Raw genomic sequence first — 13,074 nt, 5'->3', positions numbered from 1 at the left:
TTTCATTCCCTGCATTCTTTCTCCATCCCTTCTTAAGCAAAGGAACAACATTAGCTACTCTCCAGTCCTCCAGGACCTCAATTATGATTTAAAGATCTTTGTCGAGGCTCCTGTAATCTCCTATCTTGTTTGTATTGTATATCTTTATTGTCATTTCCTGAGTATTCGCATACCCAGAGGAAACAAAAAAACGTTGCTCAACCAGTGTCCATTCAGTGTGCATGAAAAAATAAATAGAAATAAAAAAAATACATGTATCATGAACAAATTTAACACTCTACTAAACATTCAACAGCCGTTCTGACCGGCAGCGGCACAACAGTGGCTCTGCTGCAGTGTGGGGGTTTGTGCGCGATACTTGGCAGGGGGCAAAGTCCATTTAACAGTCTTATAGCCTGTGGGAAGAAGCTGAGGAGCATCCTGCTGGTTTTGCAGCTAATGCTCCTGTACCTCTTCCCAGATGGGAGGATGGAGAAAATGTCATGCGATGGGCAGTAAGGGTCTTTGATGATGGAGATGGCTCTGTTGATACATCTCTTCCTGTATATGTCCATCAGGAAGGGGAGTGGAGCACCAATAATCCTGCTTGCGGTCTTCACTATCCTGTCTAGTTGGTGCCGTTCGTACGCCTTGCAGCTCCCGAACCAGGAAGTGATGCCGTAGGTCAGTGTGCTCTCGACAGTCCCCCTATAAAAAGTCCGTAGGTGTGTAGTGGGGAGGCCTGCTTTACGTAGTCTTCGGAGAGGGTGAAGTCGCTGCTGGGCTCTCTTGACCAGAGCTGTGGTGTTGGCCGTGGACGTCAGGTCATCAGACAGATGTAGTCCTAGGAACTTCATGCTGCTGACCCTTTCCACATCAGCTCCGTCGATGTGCAGAGGTGTATGGTGTTGTTTCCCCGCCCTCCTGAAGTCAACCACCATCTCCTTAGTTTTTCCCACGTTAAGAATGAGGTTGTGGGATTTGCACCAACCTGTGAGCAGCTCCACCTCCATTCTGTACGCCGATTCATCATTGAATGGACGTACAGAATATTGAGTTATTCCTCAATAACTTGGGAACCCTCAATCTCAAGTTATTGAGGGATATTTCCCTCAATAACTTGGGATATATCCCATCAAACCCTGGGGATTTATCCACCTCAATGCTCTTCAAGAGCCTTGATCTCCTCCTTCTTAATCTCAAACTGCCCTTAATCTGCACATTAATATTTGTACACTGATCTCACTACCCTTCAAGTGCTTCTCATTGGTGAAAACAGATGCAAAGTACTAATTTAAAATCTACCTTGCCTACATCCCGATTCCAAGCACAAATTCCCTCCCTTATCCTTGAACGACCCTACCTACTCCCTGGTTACACTTGTTTTTAACATAGGTATTAAAAAAAACCGTGGCATTTTCTTTAATCTGACCTGCTAAAATCCACTTCAGCCCTTCTAATTGCCCGCTTGAGTTCTTTCTTCCCTGAATTATATTCCTCAAAGGCCCAGTTTGAATTACAACATTTACATATTATCAAAATCTGCACCTTCAGTATTAACATACCGAACACCCTCACATAAGGCAGCTGAGAGTTTAATTTGTCAGTCTTAAAAATATACAATTTGGCTACGAATTCCGAACACAGAGGATTAGTTTCTGTATCCATATTATTAACATCCAGCTCTCTCGCTTCATCATCAGCGACAAAACCTCAATGTTATTATACCGCTTGACTGACATCTCGCTTGGCTCAACCAGCCACATAAAAACGACCATAAGAGCAGCTCAGAGGCCAGGTATACGCCAACAAATGGCCTAAACTCCACTCACCAAAGTCTTTCCCAACATTGAAATAAGAAAAATCAGCCTGTTTAAATAGTTTAGTTTACTGTCACGTGTACCGAGGGACAGCAAAAAGCTTCTGTGCATGTTATCCAGTCAGTGGACAGTACAAGATTACAATCAAGCCATTATGTATAGATACATAAGGGAATACAGTATATACAGGGAATACAGTGTATAGATACATGCTAAGAGAATAATGTTTAGTGCAAAGCCAGTAAAGTCCGATCAAAGATAGTCCAAAGCAAAGATTAGAGCAGAGCAAGATGCGCCACTCTGCGAAAAAAGCGTCGTATGACATGACGCCATTTTATTGAGCTACAATTTACAATAATATTAATAACATTTACAATAATATTAGCTAAATATGTGAAGTGATCGATGCTATATAAAACACTGTTCCCTACAACACTGATTACACCAAAGATGATAAAGCGGATCAATCTTTGGAACGGATTACACCAAAAATACTAAAGGAGCGTTGCCCGCTGCCTCGGGAGCACCGACCACGGGCAGACGATTGAGGCTCTCCCGCCGGCCACCTTCATCTGGTATCGGGGGGGGGACCGAGAATCAGTCCTGGATCAACTCAGGAGTGGAGGAAACGTCCTCTTCCCCCAAAGATACTAGAGGAGCATCTAGTATGTTTGCTTTTCCCTGCGACCTGATGTAAGAGCAGATTGTATAACTGTGGAGTCCGTCCCTGCTACTAAAGATGTCGCGTTTGGCATAAACAAATGGCGGCCGTGACGTTCCGTTACGTACTACACGTCAGTCCATTGGATTTCGGAGGAGTGGTCTATCTTGCTCTGCTCTATAATCTTTGGTCCAAAGGTCTCCAATGAGGTAAATAGTAGTTCATGACTGATCTCTAGTTGTGGTAGCCTGGAAACAGCTGGGTAGAAACTGTCCCCTATTATGGAGGGGTTAAGCCCCTGTCCCACTTTCACAACCCAATTGGCGACCTCTGCCGAGTTTGCCCTTGACTCATACTCGCAGCATGGTCGCCACAAGGTCATAGGAGGTCTTCGTAACTCTTCCTCATGCTCGTGTGTGATCTCCACATACTCGTGGCCTCAAGTAGGTTGCGCCGTTTTTTCCAGCCTGATGCACACGAGTTAAAAAATAGGTTGGCACGGAAAAAAATGATACTTTTTACTCTTAGGTAGGTCGTAGGTAGGTCACTGGCCCGAGAAAAAAAAATGCAAACATGACATCATTTTATCATGTGATCATTTTCCACTCGTAGCTAGTCGTAGTTGGTCATAGGTGTGAAAGACTGAGTTCGAGGGGGGTCCTAGACATATTCGTAGGAGGTCGTAGACATAGTCGAAGGAGGTCGTAGACATCGTCGTAGGAGGTCTTTTAATTCGGCGAGTCAACACGACCTTGACATTTTTTTCAACTCGTCTAGGGTCTTCTAAACTCGTGGATTAGGTCGTCCAAGTGGGACAGGCCCTTTAGTTTTCTCACTTCTATACCTTCTGCCCAATGGAAGAGCGGAGAAGTGGGAGTGGCCAGGGTGCGACTCATCCTTGATTATGCTGCTGGCCTTGAATAAATGAATACTTTATTGTCACATGACAAGTCACAGTGAAATTCTTTGCTTGCAAAAGTCGCCACACAAGGGTGCTAACAAAGTTTCAAAGTATACACAGTATCCGCGCCAGGTCCCCCCTTGTCTTCCGCCACTCTCTACCCCCCTCCTCCTCACAGTGCCCCACCCCCACACCGGGTCCATTGTCCTAGCCTTTCCCTCACAATGGTCGCCCCACCTCAGATCGCAATTGTTCTTCCCTCTCCCTCACGGTGGTCCCTCCACGCCGGGTTCTCCTTTGCTCCTTCCTTTGGCAGCAGCATCCTCACTCTATGTGGTCCGTCCTCTTCCGTCGGCCAGCGACCCAATTGACTGCCACATCAACCTCTCCACTATCGCTGCCGGACGCCTCCGTGGTGTCGATGCAGGCCCTCAGCTGGATGGCACCATCGATTCGCGAGCTCTGACCTCGGCCAATATCTCCAGGCTCCATCAGCTGCGAGTTCTGACTTAGGCAATAGTCTCCGCCGGCCAAGGGCTCCGACCCTCGGGAGCACTTGACTCGCCGACTTTGACCTGCAGGGGATCTGGCCTTGGCTTCTCCGTGGAGTGGCATCTGCCGCAACGGTATAAATGGAATGGGGGTGCCCTCGTCTCTCACGGTAGTCCCCCCACTCCGGGTCCTCCTTTGTTCCTTCTCTCGGCAGCAGCACCCTCAGTCTACATAGTCCGTTCTCGTCTGTCAGCCGGTGCCCACATTGACCACTGCACCGACCTCTCCACTATCACTGCCGGGTCCTCTCCGGGACGCCTCCGTGGCGCCGACAAAGGCCCCAGTCGCATAGGTCAGTCGACTCACAGGGCCTGACCTCGACGTGGTCTCCACTGACCCAGACTCCGTCAGCCGCGAGCTCAGACCTAGGCCGCAGGCTCCAGCCCACAGGGGTTCCGGCCTCGCCTCCACTGACCTACGGGGGTTCTGGCCTCGTCAGCTGCAATTTCTTGTCATTTTAGATGGAGCTATTCCCAAACCAAGCTGTGATACATTCTGATAAAATGCTTTCTATGATGCACCTGTAGAAGTTGATGAGAGTTCTAGAGGACATGCCGAACTTCCTGAGCCTTCTAAGGAAGTAGAGGCATTGCTGTGCTTTCTTGATCATTGTTACAATACGAGTGGTCCAGGAGAAGTTGTTGGTGATATTGACTTCTAGGAATTTGATGTTTTCAACAATCTCTACTTCGGCGCCGTCAATGCAAACTGGGGTTCGCTTCCTGGTCAATCACTATCTGCTTTATCTTGCTGACATTGATAGAATGGTTGGTTGAGGTACTCAATCTCCTTCCTGTACTCCATCTCATCATTATTTGAATATCCGGCACACGATGGTGTCATCTGCGAATTTGAAAATAGAATTAAATTTGTACATGGCTGCACAGTCGTGGGCGTACAAGGAGTAAAGAACAGGGCTGAGAACGCATCCTTGTGGAGCACCAGTGTTCAGGATTATCGTAGAGCAGGGGCCTCCAAACTTTTCAGCATGAGGGCCACGTTATATATTTGGCACATTTTTGCGGGCCGTACATTAGGAAAAAATAAAGAAATGTCAGTTTTATAAATTTAATGAACTCACAAAAGAACTTAAGTAAAACAAATGGAAGAAATTCAAAAAAAACTTGTAGCCATCAATCAAGGTTTACCAACTAAATCATAAATGCAATGCAACCACATTATGCAACCACATTAATGGGAAGGATGGAACTGCTTTTTTGATTTTGACAGTGGTTGCGCTGCCGACTGGGATCGGGCCCCGTGTGAGTGGTGTGGAGATCCTCCAGTTCTCGCTGTAAACACAACCCTCCCGAAGTTCAGTCTACCCGAGGGGGTTCGCCTCGGGAATCACAACAAGTGCTTTTCCTGGGAGGTAGCTCCTGCTTCGGGCAGCTGAAGCCAGCCCTGTGCATGTCGCATGTATGTCTGTGTATTGAGGTGTGAGACAATTAGGGCAACCGTGGTTGTGGGATTCGCATGGTGGCCGGAGGGTTGCTGTCAATCAATCGCATATCCAGGCGGGAGTCTCCGGCTTCTCCCGTTGGATCGGGGCGAGGTGGGGAAGGAGGGGGAAATTTGTTTGAAAGAACTTCATCCTCCCCTCCTTCGCTGGTTTCTGTCAGCTGCTGTGCCGATCCCCCAACAGGACATTGGAGGCACAGCCCAGGGAAGGACAGGCTTGGCACCAGCACAGACTCGACTCTATCCTGCTCCACTTCGTTCCACACCACAAAGCCAGCGAGCGCCTCGCACCATCTCTCCTTCCACCGATCTTTATCCCCTGCAGCCCAGGAGTTCCTTCCAGCACTTGAGCAGATAAGATGTGGCCCGCTATTTGCTCACAGACATGGGTCCTTACCCCTATGCAGAACAAGTTTGCCGACCCCTGGCCTACGGCAAACTGACATGTAAGTTCCCGCGCTACCACAGAACCGCTAAATAGCCCGCCACACGGAATGCGTTAAGAGTTTGCTGCGGGCCGGATAACATCTCGTGGCGGGCTGGATGTGGCCTGCAGGCCAGAGTTTGGAGACCCCTGTCATAGAGGATGATTTGTCCCCTATCCTCACTGATTGGGGTCTGTTGATCAGAAAGTCGAGGATCCAGTGGCAGAAATGAGTAATGACACCAAGTCCCCCGGGTTTGGTGATAAGCTTGGATGGTATAAAGGTGTTAAAGACAGAGCTGTTGTCTGGGAATTGGAGACTGACATAGGACTCTCTTACCCAGGTGTTCCAGGTATGACTGTTGGGCTAGGGCGATGTCCATGGACTGTTCGGGTAGTAGGTTAACTGCACTTGGTAAAGGAAGCTGGGTAGACTGGATTTAATGCATTTCCCAATTAGCCTCTCAAAACATTTCATGATGGTGGCCACTGGACGGTAGTCATTTAGGCATTAGGTCTTGATAGCAATCTATTCACATGAACCTTCAACACCTGTGCACTCCGTTTGGAGAGTACACCAAATTCAAAATGCACTAATTAATTATCAATGCTACTTTCACGCTGACATCATCTCGCACAATAGAGACTTCTGTCACCACGGACATTAGTAACGGAATGGGAACAACACTATTTTAGGTTCCCCTGCAAGTCATACTCCATCCTGATTGTGGCTTGTCCAGATCCTGGAACTCTCCACTCAACAGTAAAATGGTAGTACAAAGACTATTGCAGAGGTTTAAGAAGACAGCTTGCCCAACCTTCTCAAAAGCATCAATGATGCTTGATAAATGCTGGTCTCCTGTAAATGAGTAGAAATTAATGCAATTTTCCTCAGGTGATCAGGGGGAAGCACCAAGGCATTCTATTTGGTCCATGCTGCATTTTGTGCACAGCTGTCACTAATTCAACCTTCCATCATGTCAGAATGAGCAAGGCAAGAGGTTAAGGAATATTTACCTTTGATTCAAGAATCAGATTTTGTATGCATACCAACTTATTTTTCCATAACATTAAATGCCTCTGCATGTCTGCTGTTGGCATTTTGTTGGCTTTTTAAAAAAATTCTTGATTTGAACATCTCAAAGCTCTCCGGCATTTCTGCCCATCTTCAACATCTACTTTCAGCGTATTTGAAATGATATCAGTTCCTATCACGACACCCATCCGTTCCGTAATACTTCCTCTATGACCCTCGGGGCTGTAGCAGCGTTCCGGCGGCAGCGGCGACCCGACCCGACCTCGGAGCTGTGGCGACCCGACCCAACCTCGGAGCTGTGGCGGCGTTCCGGCGGCAGCGGTGACCCGATCCGGCCTCGGAGCTGTGGCAACGTTCCGGCGACCCGACCCCGGAGTTATGGCGGCGTTCCGGCGGCAGCTGCGACCTGACCCGGTCTCGGAACTGTGGCGGCGTTCCAGCGGCAGCGGTGACCCGACCTCGAAGGCTCGGCCGCGGGCCCAGGTGGACTCGGCCGCGGGCCCAGTGGACGACATCGTCGGGAGCTCGCAGGTCACAGGTTGGTGACCTGTTTTTCTGGAGCTCCCACAACAACAGCTGCGTCCGCTGGACTGGAAGGCCACAGCTTTGGTGGCTTCGACCACCCCAGGCCGTGGAGTTTGAACCGGCCCGATTTTAGGAGCCGCGGACTGCGGTAGGAGGTGCCCGACTCAGATGTCCAGGCCGCTGAGGTCCTCCAGTCCCAACGTCGGACTTCCATCTCCCCGATGAGCGGGCCTACACATCAGGCTGCCCGTAGCAACGACTGCGGAGGGCTCTTGGGAGGCCCCGACCACGGGTGAACATCAGGAACATTAGAGGAAGATGACCGACTTTGGTGCCTTCCCTCACAGTGGGAAACTTTAGATTCTGCTGTGTAGAGATGTTTTATGTTGAACTCTATCGTGTGTTGTGTTCTTTATTTTTATTGTATGGCTGTATGGTGATCACATTTCACTGTGCCAACTGGCACATGTGACAAATAAATGTATCTTGTATCTCAGCATCAGCAAAATTAAGGAGCTGGTCAGATTTGGGAAGTGGAATAGAATACACTCTGTCTGTATCAATCGTGCTGAAGTGGAAATGGTTGAGAATCTCAAGTTCCTTGGTGTAAATACCACCACAATGTGTCCTGGTCAAATTAACACCATAGCCAAGAAAACACACCAACTACTCTATTTCCCGAGCAGACTAATGAAATTCAGAATGTCTCAATTGACTCGTACCAGTTTCTACAAATGCACCACTTCAAGTGCATCATTGCTCGGTATGGTCACTCTTCTGCTCAACACTGCAAGAGTTGCAAAACATTGAGAATTCAGCCCAGTCCAACTTGCAAACCAGCCTCTACCCACCTCCCCCACGCCCGACCCAACAACTCCATGTATGCATTACACTGCCTTGGGAAAGCAGCTGACATAATCAAGGACTACTCACACCCTGGTCATTATTTCTTCTCCATTCTCCAATCGGGCAGAAGATACATAAGCTTGAAAGCAGATGCCACCAAATTAAAGAACAGCTTCTTTACTGCTATTGTCAGACTTGTGAAAGAACTTCTCATATGCCAAGGATGAATTCCTAATCTCCCAATTTATTTTGTTGCAGCCTTTGAACTTTATCTGTACTTTCTTAGCAGCTGTATCAATATATTCTCCATTCTGTTTCTTTCTCTCCCTTGCACTACATTGACGTACTTATGCTTCGACTGGATAGCACACAATCTTTTCACTGTAACTCAGTGACAATAACTCAGTATTATGTGACAATAATAAACCAATACCAATTATGTCCTTTGTATTAGTCCGCAATTAAGGGCACTAAAATAATAGATTACATATTGGCTTCTATGTCTTCGATTACAGTCATAAGAGTGGCACAGTATTCGGAGTCTTCAATTGGACAGGCTCTTCAGCCCACCAACGGGTGAGTTAGAGCCATTGGGGCAGAAAGTAAAGACATGCTTATCTGCAAAGAACTTCCTGGTCTTCGGAAACAGCACATTCTCTCTCTATCAAATGAACGACGTATTCAAAAGCTATCATCACTGAAGTATGTGAAATGTCGTGTGAAAACCTCCGGTCACATTCTTTGGCGTGGACTGTTTCCTCCATAGGGGTGAAAGTCGTGTTGACTTAATTTCCTTACAAGTGAAGCTTTTCAAATGTCCACAGCATATTTCTGCATTGTGTCACAATTTTCAACATACTGGATTATCAGATATATGTCCTGGAATTGTATTCACAAAGAGATGATTTCATATTGAATCTCATTGAAGAATAGCACTGTTATTTCCCATGATCAATGGCTTTGTATCGGTGAAAACAGCCACTGAGAGGGATTATTAATATGGCTTCCTATTAATAACACAGACCTTTTCCCTCACAGGATTTATTTCCATTTCCTCATTGTTAAGGATAATCAAAGAATTTCCAGATTGTCAGTGGCTTGTTTTCAAGATCGACACAAGACCTTCTTCAGAAAGATGGAACCACCTGACATTTTCTATGACCAAGAATTGAATACTTGATAGACATCTATCTTCCATTCCCTTGGCTCCTCATGCCAGTACATTATCCAATAATATCAGTTTGGCAAATATTCAATATAAAGCATATTACTCATGAAGATGGTCATGTCAATTACACCCACAGCTATTTTGACTACACACCCTAACACCATATTTCCTCTAAGTACGCATTCCATTTTCTCTGGTCTATTATATATGCTCTGATGGCATCTCTAACTGTTGATCCATTTCTCTTTTATTTCAGATTTCTATAAACTGCACTTTTATATCTTAAAGATCCCACGTATTTTTCCTCGCTTCTCATCTGATTTACAGGTCCTCTTGATGGAGCAACTGATTAACAAGACTTCAGCAGTGAATCAATCTTCCAAATTGGCCTTTATTTTTGTTAACCATGGCTTCCCTTCCTTTGGAAACCATAGTTTACACAGCTCTCACTACATCTGTTCCATATCCCATACTTCAACTCCTGCCTTCTCTTCCCATCCACAGCAAGGTTAGAATTGCCCTGGTCCTCCATCTTCCTAACCATCAATGTTCCATCTCTTCTAAAAGTTCAACATGCTCCCACCATCGGATACATCTTCCCAACCTTTTAACATTCTGAAGGGAGCATATCATTCACAACTCCCTGCTTCACCCTTTCATCTCATTTTCTTATGCAATTTCAGCAGACATACCTCCCCTCTTACATTTTCTCACCAACCAGACCCAAACGCATAGCTTCTTGGTAAAGAACAGATTAATTAGCATTTCTTCCAAAATGTGCAGCACTCATTGTTGACAAAATAGTTTCCCATGCAATGGAGAAATCAAACACAGGTCGGGTGCCTGCATTACAGAACGCCTTAATTCAGTTGATCTTTCCAATATGCCTGTAGCTTTAGTTTTCCAACCACTCTCATTCTGACCTCTATCTTTAGCCTTAGACTTGCAATAAAATCCAATGTTAATTCAAGAACATGCATTTTCACTTGGCATATTATAGCACTCAGAATGTTGCTTGTGGCTCCACACAGGCTCAGAAAACGAATCTTTGCAATTTGCATCAAAACTGGCAAAGTGCCAATTAAATTCCTTCAAATTATAACATACACTTGGCCGACTCTCTTCACTGATGCTGCTTGACCTTCTGAGCATTTCAGTATTGTTTTCATTACTGATTTCCATCATCATTTTACCTTTCAACCTAACATATCTTGGGAGGAAATGAAACTGATTTCTGTGTCACTCAAATGAATTGGGATTTTGATACTTTGGGCAATTTCCTACCAGCTTATTCCTGTGATGGCTTTGGTGATTATTCAACCATTTGGCCTGAGGACTCTCTTCCAGTACATTTCTTTGTCTCTGATGAAGAATTTTGAGTTCCCTTTTCTCACCCATTGATAATGACTCCTCCAGGCAGCCATATGATATTATTGCTGGCGACTGGCTGCCTTTAGAATAGAATATAGAATAGTTTCTTTGTTGTCATTGTAACATGGACCATGTACAACGAAATTTAAAATGTCAGCCAGTCAGTGCCAGCCAGTTTGAGTTGTCCTATAAAAGATGACACCCTGTTCAGATTGGTGTGCACCAAATTGTTGGAATCTGCATTCAATCAAGCCTGAAGAAGAGTTCCAACCCAAAATGTCATCTGTTCATTCTCTCCCCAAATCCTGTCTGAGTTCCTCAAGCACTTTGCGTTTTGTTCATGATTCCAGTATCTGCAGTTTCTTCTGTCTTCAACCAAGCCTGGTCAGTTAAATAACAATGCAGGTCATGTTTCAGCACATTTGTGGGTGTTAACCATCCTAACACCAATTCAAAATTAGATTTTGACTAATTTCATTATCTATTGCAATGGACTTGATGAGTCATTGGCATGAAGAAAAAGTTCAATTATTAGGCAACTGAGCAAACAATTACATGAGAAATAAATAGTTACATATTTTTATATTGACTATTCATGATGGCGCAGTCAGATTAATTGACTCCTATCCACATCCAACAAACTTGAGAAAACCTTTTCTATTTTCTTTATAATGAACAAAGATACATGTTTAAAAATAAGGGAGCTCATTTTTACAGTCCCTGTAATCTTTGAATCCAATACAGTTAGTAACATTGAACTGATGATATTTTGGATTTTAAATCCAAAGAATACAGAAAAAGTGTATAGACGATTCATGGTGTTGCTGCCAGGACTAGAGGAACTGAAAGGGAGCGTTAGGGTAGGCTGGGATTTTATTCCTCAGAGTACAGGAGGCTGAGGGGTTATTTTATAGAGGTTTATAAAACATGGGGGGCATATTAAGGTGAATGCACAAACTAAAGGGCATTGGTTTGAGAGGAGAAAGATGTATCAGAACCCGAGGAGATACTTCCCCCACCCACATAGAGCACAGATATGGAACCTGCTGTCCAAGGAAATGGTTGCGGTAGATACAATGACAACCCTTTGAAGATACTTAGACAGATATATGGCAAGGAAAGGTTGAGTGATATGGTCCAAATGTGGGCAAATAGAACATAGGTGGGCATTATTAAAGATTAGTAGGGCAAAAGGGTCTGCTTCATCGTTGACTATAAATCGACATTAGGGCAGACCTTCCATGTTGACTTGGTCTTGGCTGCAAGTTTGTACGGTCCATTTCTCCCCATAATAGTCGCTTTCCTCCCAAAGTGGCAGGTAATGGCTTGTGGGGCTGAGCAAAGGGCGGGATGAAGGTTGAGCCAGAGTCAGAAGTGGGGGAGGTGTGCAATCCCTCAGCACCTCGACTTTCTCCATTACTTTCACCCCGTCCGCCCGTACCGACCACTGCCCCACCCTGAGCCGGCAGCCCAGGCGCACATCATTCCTCTGTACCAAGCGGTTGAGTTGCGGTGCGAGCAGACATTTGAGTGGAACCGGATGGTTGAGTCCTCCGCCGTGGAGGGTCACGTCGTATCGGTGGGAGCGGGCCTCGTTCAGCAGGTAGCGCTCCACCGCCAACACCCACCAGAGTTGATTGTCAGCGGGCCACGTCGGCGTCGACTCGGTCTTCTCGGCGGCCATGAGGTCAAGAACCGCCTCACACACTCGGTCTCCTTGCAGTCGTTGGGCGCGCACCCACCCGGGTCAGAGCTCCAACCGTCCGGCGCCCGCCCGCCCGGGTCAGAACTCCAACTGTCGCCCGCCCGTCCGCCCGCCCGGGTCAGAACTCCAACTGTCGCTCGCCCGGGTCAGAACTCCAACTGTCGCTCGCCCGCTCGGGTCAGAGCTCCAACTGTCGCTCGCCCGCTCGGGTCAGAACTCCAACCGTCCGGCGCCCGCCCGGGTCAGAACTCCAACTGTCGCTCGCCCGCCCCGCTCAGAGCTCCAACCGTCGCTCGCCCGGGTCAAAGTTCCAACCGTCGCTCACCCGGGTCAAAGTTCCAACTGTCGGGTGCCCGCACGAAACAAGGACTAGCCGCTTCTCTGCAAACGTTCCCACGCCCAGCTAGATTTATTCGCTCCAAAACTATTCGGTCCATTAACTGCTAAATGTCAAGGCCTCGTCCCACTCTCGAGAAAAACATAATGCCAGGCCTAATGGCGGATGGGATTGGATTCAATTTTATTGTCATTGCACTTTTCAGTGCAACAAAATGGTTTAGCCTGCAGTCATAGCATAGACTAAATAACAAAACAAACACTCAACAGTTTGAAGTCCAAAAGTAAT

General features: G+C 46.5%; 1 protein-coding gene across 1 annotated transcript in view; it reads right to left on the bottom strand.

The window, feature by feature from the left end:
- The window catches only part of LOC129698421 (RPA-related protein RADX-like), a 38,936-nt gene extending 34,960 nt beyond the window's left edge, over window positions 1–3,976 (bottom strand). Inside the window, exon 1 of the mRNA XM_055637567.1 lies at window positions 3,690–3,976. Coding sequence (XP_055493542.1) covers window positions 3,690–3,976 — 287 coding nt within the window. The remainder of the gene's footprint in view (window positions 1–3,689) is intronic.
- Between the last annotated feature and the right edge of the window lie 9,098 nt (window positions 3,977–13,074).

Source organism: Leucoraja erinacea, chromosome 6, assembly GCF_028641065.1.
Source record: "Leucoraja erinacea ecotype New England chromosome 6, Leri_hhj_1, whole genome shotgun sequence".
NCBI lineage: Eukaryota > Metazoa > Chordata > Chondrichthyes > Rajiformes > Rajidae > Leucoraja > Leucoraja erinaceus.
The sequence above is the reverse complement of the archived record's forward strand: the minus strand, read 5'-3'. Positions and strand labels throughout refer to the sequence as shown.